The 13,620-nt window shown below is 40.6% G+C and overlaps 1 protein-coding gene across 1 annotated transcript in view; it reads left to right on the top strand.

Moving 5' to 3' along the window:
- LOC124711291 (squamous cell carcinoma antigen recognized by T-cells 3) overlaps window positions 1–13,620 on the top strand; it is a 92,175-nt gene that overhangs the window by 18,605 nt on the left and 59,950 nt on the right. Inside the window, exons 5-7 of the mRNA XM_047241295.1 lie at window positions 2,930–3,112; window positions 12,556–12,853; window positions 13,035–13,232. Of these exons, the coding sequence (XP_047097251.1) occupies window positions 2,930–3,112; window positions 12,556–12,853; window positions 13,035–13,232 (679 nt within the window). The remainder of the gene's footprint in view (window positions 1–2,929; window positions 3,113–12,555; window positions 12,854–13,034; window positions 13,233–13,620) is intronic.

Here is a 13,620-nt window from a genome sequence, read left to right as displayed (position 1 = left end):
CAATGGCTAAATATTTAATTATTTCTTGAGACTGAACTTTGTATTGTTCTTGATACATTTTGTAGGAAGTATATTCATGACTTCTTCCAGCCTCAAAACAACTTCAGGTACAGTTGAACAAGGAGTTTGAATCATGATGTAACTTCATTCTTTTTTTCACATATCCTAAGCACTGTCAGAAGTGAAAGATGTGTTAGGTTAAAAAAAATTCTAGGACCAACTGGTAATTAAGCCCTGGATTTTTACATTTGTAGTCTAATATGGGCCTAAGCAATCGCCAACCACATTTCTTGTAAAATGATATCAGAAGGGAAATTTACTTATTTCTTGTTCCTTGGATTATTTTGCATGATACATCAGGAAAATATGCGGAACGAGTCATTTGCCATTCACAGCACAAATTAATATGTAAATATGGCTACATGCTGAATAATTATAAATAAGTTAAAAAAAACCGCAGATGTATGTTGGCGATTTCTGTCCACCCCCTTTTACACATTACAATAAAAGAAAGTATTCTATGGAATAGAAGGAGTTCTCAAGGAGAAACTTTTGCAGTTTGTTTTAAAATTTTGCTTTGCTTTTTGGTAGACCTTTTGTATCCCTGGGTAAGTGATTAGAAATTTTAGTTGCAGCATTGTGCACCCCTTTCTGTTCTAAAGACAACATTAATGTGGAATAATGAATGTCATTTGCCATCTGGTATTGTAATTATGTACATAATTTTTCTTTTCAACTGCAATGGATCAATTACAACAAATTCCTTGAAGAAATAAGTATACTGTGAAACAGTAGTCAGAATAGCCAACTCCTTAAATGTATATGAGAAGATCAGTGAGCGAAGTGGCGCAGTGGTTAGCAAATTGGACTTGAGTTGGTTACCACACTGGACTCACATTTGGGAGGACAACTTTGCATACTCTTTTACTCACAACAGGTGGCTTCCTCACTGAGTCTGAGTCACGTGTGCTGCATCCTCAAACCTATCCCACTTTTCCCCTCGACAAAGGAACTAACATTTCCCAAACGTGGGAATAGTTTTTTCCTCTCTCTTTTAAGTTCACGTATTAGCAGTACTGGAATTTCTCGTCATCAAAGTAAGTGCTACCAGCGATACTGTCTCTTCGTAGTTTTGAACATGTAAATGGTGCAGTTATGAATGAACCTGACACAACATGATTATGTTTTAGGACTTGTCTTGTGACTGACCTGAGTTCTTGCATATAATACATATCTGGATGCAAATAACAAAGTGATTGATTTTCATGAACACTACCTTGCAAATTATATTTTTTTTATAATACGAGTAAGTCCCAGTTATTTTTGCAACAATTTTTTTCAGGTACCACCCGCCCTGTATAAAATACATTCCTGATAGTATTTTGAGATAAGCACTTTACTACCTATGCCTCACTGATGACATCACATTAGCAATGATATGGTAGGTTCTACCTAGTAAGAAGCCGACGTGTGTGTGTTCCGGCGTTATCCAAGCATCTGTTTTTTTTTAGTAAGCAATAACGAGTAACTGGAGCACTGTCTAAATTCTTCTGTATTGCATGAACAGATTGGCAGGCAGAGTAATAATCAGTCACTGGTTAAGGAGTCAATGCTAATTCACACAGAAAAATTGATTGGATTTCAACAAAAATTTAATTGGATATGATAAGCAAGTATTGTTCATTTTATGCAATAAATCAGCTTCACTGCAGAAGTAAGTAGGCGTGTACTACACACTTTCTCAGAAACAATAATGACTTGAATCCCTCAAAACAACCTACACGTTGGAAACTGCCTTATTTTACTTCATTGGTCATTCGCATAAAGGAGACACTTGTGAGAATAGTAATATGTGAAAGAAGAAATTTATATTTTGCATTATGATAGTAAACACTGTAAGCTGTCTATGTATGTTATCTCAGTATCAGTTCAGCTTGTTATTTCTTTCCAAATTACAAAGTGTGCACCTAAGTGAATTAAAGTTATGATCTTTGTAAAACTTCTATTTTAAATATTAATTGTATATGAATATCCATGATAAGTTACCAAGGTATTCATGTAAGCAGTGCACACTGTTACAATGAAATTTTTCGTCTTAAGGTGCAAATCAGAGATGCCATTGTACGAGGTACGTTTGCCACATATTGCGTGGAGAGGAGGGAGGGTGGACCAGTAAGCATATCATTGTTTGTTGAAATACTCTCACTTTTGCAAAACAGAAATATAATTGTAAAATACTGATGACCTTGGAATGTTTATATTTGGTGTTTTGTGTGCAAGCTCTACTACATCCTTGTCGCTAGATCAGTTAAATTTCTGGGCTCTGTTGATTGATATTTTACTCACACAACATACATTTACGTATACACAATCACTGTTGTCTCTGGCCCAGTTAAATTTTTGGAGTCCGTTGATTGATATGTTATTTGTGGAACACAAATTTATGTATACGTAACAGCAAATAATAAAATTACTATTCATTCATGTAGACCAATGTCCCCTTGTAATGCACCAGATATATATTCGTTCTCCTTGCTTCCTTATGTGCATATTAAGCTAGCAAACTATGCTGCAAGAATTGACTCTTTTAATAACATATTTATGTTTGACAGTGACATCAGCAAGGCAGACTTTTCTGTGTGATTGATACCTTAGAGGATTTTCAGAAAGGACAGTTTGTCTCATTTGCTGTGTACATAACATAATTGATAACTTGAAAATAATATGCTTTACTGCATTTTACTTGAGTTGTAGAATGTGACTTTAGAGAAACAGGGTTCTGTTTCAAATTGTATGTAGATAAAATGATTGAGGTTACTATTAGATGCATCTTGCTTTGTGATATATTATTATAAAAATTTTTGTCGTTAGTATAGCCTCCTGTACTGTTCATTGCTCATGAAGAAATTGTTGTTAATTTCATTTCTAGGTTGATCAATCAGAACAGGAAGCAAAACTTTGGCGTCGATTGCTATCTGTCCCTTTGGCAGGGACAGACAAATCTTATAGAGAGTTTTTTGAATGGGCAAATTCACATAATGTTCCAATAGATTTTGATGTGTCTGAGGTAGAATCAGAGATGCACCGACTGGAAAAATTCGAGAAACAGCTGGTATGTTCCTCTTTTTACAATAACATGGCATTCTCTATATTGTTGTTGTTGTTATTGTATTGTTTGCAGTAGTAACAGTAGTAGTATTACTCACTATACTTGACACTATAATGGAAGAAGGGGTCAAAATGATCCTTGTCATACTTTTTTCTTCAATGCCAAATCCATTTTTTAAAATTTGTTGGTGAAATCACAGAATTTTTTCAAGTCTTTTTCTCCTTGTTATTTTGAGGTGTTAGGTTTTAAAAGTCACTATATTTTACTTAGACATTTCATTTGAAAAACTTAGAACAGCAGAAATGGTTGATTTGAGACTTCTGTAATTTCTCTTTTGAATGTATTTATATAATCTACCGTAACAATTAAGCAACAACAATCGGTAATCAGTATATTGTGTCATTCAGGTAAAATTCTTTGTCTGTGAAAGACATTCTTAGACATGTCACCATGAACATTCTTCTGAAGAAATGTTACAACAGTGAACTGGTAATTGACTTCAATGATGAAGTTAAGGAGTTTTTACCAGAGACAAAGATGAAGACATTGTGAACGAGGAGGATTCAGATACTGATCTCAGTCAACACTTTCCTCTTCCGTTTCTGTAGACTCAGTCTGATCATCTCTACCGAGACGGTTGCTAGGGATGGAACTGCATGGGAGATGGCCAATTTTTCATCTTCTTGAAGGTCGTCTGTGAACATTCCGAAAGAGATAGGAGGTCCTGCCTACTTATGCCTGCCAGTGAGTAGACTACTCTCTCATCAGTGCTTTCTGTCTTATTTGTGATGAAGCATGGCTACATCTCGTTGAGGAAATGTACAGCACCAAATGCTAAAAAAGGACTACAAAAGTGATGATAGGACCATGCCACTTGATGAACTGTAAATGTTGCTGGCCGTTATACGCACTCAGGGTGTCCTTTTTACAAAAGGTTTGTTTGTGGATGATCTTTGTTTGTATTCTTGGAGGCCTACTTTTATCAGAGATGTTATGCCAATAGACAGATTTCAGGAGCTTCTCAGATTTCTCCATTTTAATGAAAAATCAATGCAAGCTGAATGACTTTCAGCCAACAATTTTACCCTTGTATTTGAAATTTGGGGGAAGTTCATAATAATAACAATAATAATAATAATGTTTATTTGTCCATGTTAACTTTAAATCATCATGGTAGACCATATTCATTCTCACTGTGCTGGAGAAAATATAACCCCAGACAAGCAAGTATTATCAAGCAAAACAAAATGCAGGTTCATTTACTTCATGCCAAACAAAGGCGAAAAATATGGTCTCAAATTGTGTTGCTGCCAATGTAGCAACAAAGTATATATGTAATTCATTTCTGTACCTCAAAAAAGAGGACATTTTCAAATCAAGGAAGAAACATGATGAAAGACAACAATTTCTCATCTCTTCCAACTTGCCAAGAAGTCCAAAGAAAATAAAACTTCATTAGTTGGTACAATGAGTGATATGAAATCTTTTAAGAGGTAAAGAAGCCAAATACTGAAATACATGTCACCATCATTCTATGTAAAACTGTCAGCACAGACTGCACCATGACTACATATATTGTAAAGGGATAAGAAGAAAAATGCCACTCTTCTGAGTGCACTGCATGCTGAAGTAGCAGTAAGTGAAGAAGGAAAGGAGAAACCTAATACTATTACAGTATACAATGCGATGAAGTTCGGATGATTGATCAAATGACCCATAAATTTACTACATATTGGACATGGCATCAGTAAATGCATGAGTCATCTGTGAGCAAGGAAATGAAAAGGAAGAAGTTCAATATTCACCTGGCGAATGAACTCAAGGAAATGAAAAAGCATGAAGAAGAGTAGATGAAAGATGAGGTTATGGGACCAGAATCATCTAGAAAGTTGAAGAAGTTCCAAATCAGCCTCTGCAAAGGCAACAAGACCAGCAACAACTGAGCCTTGTGCAGAAAATGTGCACATAAAGCAGAAATCACCCATGCTAAGTGCATCTAGCAGATTCCAGTGACTTGATGAAAGAGTACAACAAAGCCACGTGTAAAATATGTGTGAGTATAATATTTGGACCATACATACAAATTTTTCTAGAGAGTTTTACAAATAGCTAATATATGAAAATCTACACCTTAGGAAATTTGTTAGCATAAGCAGTGATAAACAATTAAGATTTATTGAAAGAAATAATTAATGTATTACTTACCATGTTAAGCAGTTGTTATAACTTGCAGAAAGGTGGGGATTAATAAACACAAAATAAATTACTTGTTTACTTTAAATTTGAAAGTGTTTCATGTGGACTCAAAATGACCCCTTTCTACCATGTTAGGAATCTGAGAAACTCCGTCATTCTAGTAGTAAGGCATAAGCCAGCGATGGTTCCTTTGAAAGAGTGCGACTGATATTTGCTTCCCCAAAAGGAGCTTATGCTTTGTCTCTCATGACCTTGTTCTTGATGGGACATTAAACGTAAATCTTCCTTCCTTCCATCATTCCTTCTTTGTGTTGTATTTTTTTAAATATAGTTTTAATTAATGTTGTATATCCCCTGGTAATAAAGTTCAACTTCTGTACTATGTTCCAATGTCAACTTTAGGACAGAAACACATTTCTTAATTCAAAGCCTTTTTCTTAAATGAAGGCCTACATGAGAAGATTTTTTGATGTGAGTCACGTATGTATGCTGCTGTAATGCTATCCTTTTTGCAGTTGGAACTGTTGTTTGCTGCATAATGCTGTATAGTTATTAGTCAGAGTGCCAATTGTAAACATTTTCTCAAAAAGATAATACGCTAAGTTACAACTGATAATTTGAACATATCTCATATCACCAGCCCTGCCTGTAAAAGCAGCCTTCTGTATTTTACACTGAAAAATGGGAATTGATACATCAAAAAACAATTTTTTTCAAAGCATTTTTTAAGCTTTTTTGTTGGCATGTACATATCAGCTAGATTTATTTCCACACTGTAATTGTCTTCACTATTAACACTCTCCTCTTGTTATTTCTTACATTTTTTGCATGCATTCTGATACACATCTTGTCGAGAAAAACCATGTGAGGGGAATGAATTTTCTTCACTTCTTCTGTTGCATGCAAACAATCTGCCATGAGAGCAGTTTCTATCATCAAATGGAAAATCACTCCCAAAATCTAAATCAAATAAATAAAAAATTGAAGATACGCTAATCGTAATTTTCATGCTATGTTTTGGATGTGGGCGTGCAGTGACTGTGTATGATTATAGTCTCATTAAGAATAGTACAACTTCTTCAATGACAACAACAATATGGTGTATTTTGTATTTAAGGGACTTAGTGGTACTATACTTGCATTGGTGATATTTCCTCATACAGCAGCTAGACCATATGTCATTACCTTCACTGACCTATCTGCAAGTCTTTTGCAGAATTTGCCACAATTTTGGTGATTGTCTGCATGTGATTGGTGATTGTCTGCATGAGACAGGCTGTCATGTATTCTACCACCTTTCATTGTAGCATTGTGGCCTGTAATCCATGAGTTCAAGTACAATATGCAGTCTTTCAACAAAATCATTACAGTAGCAAATTAATGTTCCTTTTTTAAAATAAATGCAGTTACAAAAGTTCTGACGTTCTGGCAGAAAGTAAATAATTTAGGAGTAAAGGAGGCCACTCACCAAACACCGGAGGCTTTGAGTTGTTGACAGGCACACAAAAAAGAATTAAATTTTTGTTAGTTTTCAAAACCCTTTAACAAGCTAGGGAATGGACGGACGGATGGACACACACGCACACACACACACACACTCTCTCTCTCTCTCTCTCTCTCTCTCTCTCTCTCTCTCTCTCTCTCTCTGTGTGTGTGTGTGTGTGTGTGCGTGTGTGTGTGTGCGTGTGTGTGCGCGCGCGCACCTACGTTGTGCCATCTGGACACAGAATGCCAGGTTTGCAATTCGGCAGATTAGATGGGGTGAGGGTTGCGTTGGTTAGAATGAGTAAAGGCTGTGAGGACATTGAGGTAGTGGAAATTGGGGCCAGGAGAATTATGGGAGCAAAGGATGTGTTGGAGGGATAACTCCCATCTACATAGTTCAGAAAAACTGGTGCTGTAGAGAAGGATCCAGATGGCACAGGTTGAGAATCAGCCATTTAATTCGAACATGTTGCGCTCAGCAATGTTTTATGTCACTGAGGGGTAAACTCTGTTCTTGGCCACAGTTTGGCAGAGCCCATTGATTCTGATGGACGGTTGGTGTTCATGCGCAATAAAATGCTGTGCAGAAGTAAGCAAAGTTTATACATGATGTGGCTGCTTTCCTAGGTGGCCTTGCCTCTGATGAGAATGGGTGAATTGGGCAAGTGTTGCACCTGGGTCTTCCACTGGGATAGAACCCCTGTGGCAAGTAGTTGGGAATTGAAGTTGCATAGGATGGTGTGTAGGTAGGGTGGGCACAGAATACCACTTTAGGAGGAATGGGAAGGGTCATGGGCAGAGTGTCACTCATTTCTGGGCTTGATAGATAACTAAAGTCTTTGGGAAGTCGCTCCATTCCATTGTGATCATGTATTGCAAGGGGAGTGGGCACTCTTTTGCAGTGATTCTTGGGAGGAAGAAAGGAGCGTGAGGTTACGGCATGGGAAATCTGATTGTGGAGTAGTTTTTGAGAGACTGTCTGTGAAGTCCTTGAGCATACTGGGCAAGAGAATTCTTATTAGTGCAGATATACTGTTTGTGGGTGTGCAGACAATATGGGAGTGACTTTTTGGTGTGGAGGGTTGGCAGCTGCCAAAATGCAGGTGTTGTTGGTCGTTAGTGGACTTAATGTTGACAGGGCTTTGGATGGAGCCATCAGAGAGGAGGTGCTCAACATCCAGGAAGGTGGCGTGTTGGGTAGAGGAGGACAGGTGAAGCGGCTGAGAGGGAAAGTGTGAAGGTTGAGGAGGAATGAGAATAGGGTGTCTTGGCCATGGGTCCAGATCATGAAGATATCATCACTGAATCTGAAACAAGTAAGGAGTTTAGGTTTTGGGGGGCTAGTATAGTTTCCTCTAGATGGCCTGTAAAAAGGCTGGCATAGGAGGTTGCCATGTGCATTCCCTTGGCTGTTTATTTACCTTTCCCTCAAAGGAGAAGTAGTTGTGCATAAGTATATAATCAGTAAGGTGTATAAGGAATGAGATATTGTGTTTGTAGTAGGAAGGATGTTGGGAGAAGTGGTGTTCCATTGCGGCAATGCTATGGGCATGGGGGATGTTAGTGTATAGGCATATGGCATCAACAGTGATGAGTAGGGATCCAGAAGGTAATGTGGTGGGGATGGTCAAGAGTCGGTGAAGGAAGTGGTTTGCACCTTTGGTATGAGAGGCTAGGTTATGGCCAATTGTTTGCTTTTTTTTTGGTTGGTTGATTAGTTTGGTTGGAGATTCTTTCAGTGGGCGCACAGTAACCAACTACAGTGTGGAGAAACATTCTACACAACGCCTTACCACAAGGGTCACAGCTGTGTGGAGTCCCAGGTGCAAGACCTGCCCAATTCACCCACCCAGCACATCCTACTGCAGTCCTGCCATAGGCTTATCCTATCCCATCAGAAGCAGGGCCTGTGAAAGCAGCAGTGCTACAGTTTCTGCACAGCATTTTATGTGGTCATAGCCGACCAACTGTCCACCAGAATAAATAATAACAAGCTCACTGTGGCCAAAAACAGAATTTACCAACCAGAGGCACAACACACTGCTGAGCACAACATGCTTGAGTTCAATGGCTGCTTCATAACATGTGCCATTTAGTCATTCTCACTAGCGCCAGCTTTGACCCCACACTTACTACTCAGCAGTTTCCTCTCCTCTGTCCAGTCACTCCTGTCCCAACCCACACTTCCACACCACACCTCACCAGCTCCAATGCCCATGTGTTACACGCGTAGCCCGTGTACCTGCCATAGCATCCTCCTGCATTCCTATCCTGCACATTTGCTGCCTCCCTCCAAGTCAGTAACTTTCTGACCGCAACCCCTCCACCTGCTTCCTGCTTTCCATTCCTTTCCTACTCTACCCATCCCACACAGAACAATCCTCACCTCAGTCCATCTGTCGAACTGCAGCACTGGCAGTGTATGTCCAGCTGGCAAAGTTTATGTATATACACTCCTGGAAACTGAAATAAGAACACCGTGAATTCATTGTCCCAAGAAGGGGAAACTTTATTGACACATTCCTGGGGTCAGATACATCACATGATCACACTGACAGAACCACAGGCACATAGACACAGGCAACAGAGCATGCACAATGTCGGCACTAGTACAGTGTATATCCACCTTTCGCAGCAATGCAGGCTGCTATTCTCCCATGGAGACGATCGTAGAGATGCTGGATGTAGTCCTGTGGAACGGCTTGCCATGCCATTTCCACCTGGCGCCTCAGTTGGACCAGCGTTCGTGCTGGACGTGCATACCGCGTGAGACGACGCTTCATCCAGTCCCAAACATGCTCAATGGGGGACAGATCCGGAGATCTTGCTGGCCAGGGTAGTTGACTTACACCTTCTAGAGCACGTTGGGTGGCACGGGATACATGCGGACGTGCATTGTCCTGTTGGAACAGCAAGTTCCCTTGCCGGTCTAGGAGTGGTAGAACGATGGGTTCGATGACGGTTTGGATGTATCGTGCACTATTCAGTGTCCCCTCGACGATCACCAGTGGTGTACAGCCAGTGTAGGAGATCGCTCCCCACACCATGATGCCGGGTGTTGGCCCTGTGTGCCTCGGTCGTATGCAGTCCTGATTGTGGCGCTCACCTGCACGGCGCCAAACACGCATACGACCATCATTGGCACCAAGGCAGAAGCGACTCTCATCGCTGAAGACGACACGTCTCCATTCGTCCTTCCATTCACGCCTGTCGCGACACCACTGGAGGCGGGCTGCACGATGTTGGGGCGTGAGCGGAAGACGGCCTAACGGTGTGCGGGACCGTAGTCCAGCTTCATGGAGACGGTTGCGAATGGTCCTCGCCGATACCCCAGGAGCAACAGTGTCCCTAATTTGCTGGGAAGTGGCGGTGCGGTCCCCTACGGCACTGCGTAGGATCCTACGGTCTTGGCATGCATCCGTGCGTCGCTGCGGTCCGGTCCCAGGCCGACGGGCACGTGCACCTTCCGCCGACCTCTGGCGACAACATCGATGTACTGTGGAGACCTCACGCCCCACGTGTTGAGCAATTCGGCGGTACGTCCACCCGGCCTCCCGCATGCCCACTATACGCCATCGCTCAAAGTCCGTCAACTGCACATACGGTTCACGTCCACGCTGTCGCGGCGTGCTACCAGTGTTAAAGACTGCGATGGAGCTCTGTCTGCCACGGCAAACTGGCTGACACTGACGGCGGCGGTGCACAAATGCTGCGCAGCTAGCGCCATTCGACGGCCAACACCGCGGTTCCTGGTGTGTCCGCTGTGCCGTGCGTGTGATCATTGCTTGTACAGCCCTCTCGCAGTGTCCGGAGCAAGTATGGTGGGTCTGACACACCGGTGTCAATGTGTTCTTTTTTCCATTTCCAGGAGTGTATGAGAAGGAGAGAGGGGGGGGGGGGGGGAGAGAGAGAGAGAGAGAGAGAGAGAGAGAGAGAGAGAGAGAGAGAGAGAGAGAGTGTCCTCTAGCTTATCAAGGGTTTCTTCCAAAAGGTGGTTCATCTTTCATTCTTCCTTGTGTGCCTGTCTACTGCTCAAAGCCTCTGCTGTTTGGTATTTGCTATTTTAAAATAACTATTTTCTCAGGGAATGTTCTGCATTGAAATAAGGAGAAAGAAAACTTTTGCTGCTTTTCAAACAGAATGGGTGTCAATGTAGAGAAACCAAGGTGACACATACATTGACTTTCAGGAATTGGAGGAAATAGACTAATTAAACAGGAGATGTGCTGAAGAGGCACAGCAGAATAAGGTGAGGGAGAAATCAATATTGGAATGCTTACAGTAGAAAACATTTAAAAACTTGAAGTTATATGAGGTAGGCCTAATCGAGATAAGTGCTAAGACAGAGAGAGAGAGAGAGAGAGAGAGAGAGAGAGAGAGAGAGAGAGAGAGAGAGAGAGAGAGAGAATATAGTTCGTTATATCTGTAATTCTCTTAGTGGTAATAATCGCATTGCTGGCTTGTCTCTGTTCATAAAATTATTCTAAAATGTTCAGGATGGAGTAATGTTAATATTATGATAATATATTGCTGAAAAGGATAGATTACTACCCATCATAAAGATAACCTCTTAGTTGCAGCCGGCCAGGGTGCCCGAGCAGTTCTAGGCGCTACTGCCTGGAACCGCGCGACCGCTATGGTCGCAGGTTCGAATCCTGCCTCTGGCATGGATGTGTGTGATGTCCTTAGGTTAGTTAGGTTTAAGTAGTTCTAAGTTCTAGGGGACTGACGACCTCAGCAGTTAAGTCCCATAGTGCTCAGAGCCATTTGAATCTTAGTTGCAGACAGGCCCAATGAAAAGATTATTACACATTATAGCTTTTAGCTTTTGGCCAAAGCCTTCTTCAGCAAAGAAAACAAACAAACACACACACACACACACACACACACACACAACCTCCAGCAGCTTCAACTGGAATATGCTCATATTTACACAGGTGCACAGTTCTAAACAAATGTAAGGAGAAAAATTATTGTTTGTAATTGTATCAAAAGTTGTTGCAAATAGGTAGTGTTGAATTAAATTTTAAACCAAACAGTACAGTTTTACAGCAAGTGAAAGTATTTCTAAGCATGCACTGCATAAGGTACCTGTACGCAGACACTGCAATTTTGAAGTTTGACGCTGTTACAAACACCCCCCCCCCCCCCCCCCCCCACCCCGCCACCACACCACACACACACACACACACACACACACACACACACACACGGGAAGAAAGTGTTGTGGAAAAGGTTAAGATTTTTTTACAATTGCTACCCTCTTTCAACTAAAATACCATATCCTGCATTCATTGTGATTCAAGTCGTAGAAAGTTGTTGAACAACAAAGAGAGAGGTGCAGTCTTCTAAAAGATTGAAGACCTTGAAATTGGCTTGTAAGCATTCGGATTAATTTGGAATATGAATAAACATTTAATACGGATACCTGTGGATGGGGAATGATATAATAAAATAAGGGAATACCTCAAACACTCGCTAACCTCATGTAATTTCTGATATCTCTCTCTCTCTCTCTCTCTCTCTCTCTCTCTCTCTCTTTCTCTCTTTCTTCTCTGTTCTTTTGAGTATTTTGCAATGAGTATTTTAATGCTGTTAATAACTAATGGTGTGCTTTGGCTGAACACCCATGCCAAGAAAACGTGTTAGTAAATGAATTTCTCCATGATCATGACCCGTGTGCTGTTTGTCCTTGTGTATTAACACTAACTGCAAAACGCAGTGGATGAATTTAATTTCTACACCTCTAATTGTTTTATTGTCAGGAGTCATGTGAACTTGGGAAAAAGCCACAGCTATACCGTGACTATTGCCATCGTGAAGAACTGAAAAGTCGAGCACGGGCAACATGTATTTGGGAGCGTGCGGTTGCAGAAAGCTGCCTGGATCCTGAACTGTGGTTCGACTACTTGGAGTTTGCATATCAGAAGGGCGGAGGGACAGCCTCAGAAGTGCTAACTCTGTGTGAGCGTGCAGTGCGAAATTGCCCATGGAGTGCCCAGTTGTGGCAGTTTTACTTACGAGCACTGGAACGATTTGAGAAGCCAAATAGTGATGTTACAGGTCAGTGATACTGCATTCAAGCTACTATGACAACATTTATAGCTCATTGGGTTAAAAAATTACATAAAATGCAGTCTTCAACAGAAATTCTTTTTTTCTCAGAGAACTGGAATTAGTAAAGCTCCTAGTCACCCACTGTGTGTATTTCAATTTTAAGTTTTATTTCTCTTCTTTTACCCAGGATTAATGGAACGAGCCTTGATAGCATGCTCAGATGCAGCTGACAGTTTACGAAGCATCTGGATTGGATTTGCATCATACATGCTGCGCAGAGTGAAATGGTCTACGAAATCGAATTCGGATAGTGACAAAGGTGAACCTGAAGGTCTTGAGGAACTGAGAGCTACTTTCAATAAGGCCTGTGAGCATTTGGCACAATGTAAGTGTATGACATATTTGTATTTGGGTGAAAAGAATAGAAAAGATATTTGCTATACAAATGCATTGCAAGATAGTAGAAGTGTCTGTGGATTTGAACAGTTTCTTTTATTTTGGTTTTCAATTCCGATTATTTAATAATAATTCCATTTTATGTCTTAACCACCCCACTTCATAGCACCATGATTTTTCTCCATTTTATGAAAGTATAACTGTGTGTATGATTTTATTAGCCAGTCCCATAATGAATTGTATTTACTGAAGTTGTGTTTGGATGTACATAGTTTACTGCAGCTATCAGTGCTATGCTGTAACAGCAAGTTATAAATGAAATCTTATGAGGAATGAACACAGTGACATTATCATACTGATAGCTGTTTCATTCTGTA

This window comes from Schistocerca piceifrons, chromosome 8, assembly GCF_021461385.2.
Source record: "Schistocerca piceifrons isolate TAMUIC-IGC-003096 chromosome 8, iqSchPice1.1, whole genome shotgun sequence".
Classification (NCBI taxonomy): Eukaryota; Metazoa; Arthropoda; class Insecta; order Orthoptera; family Acrididae; genus Schistocerca; species Schistocerca piceifrons.
Note: the sequence above shows the minus strand (reverse complement) of the source record. Positions and strands in the feature narration are given on the sequence as shown.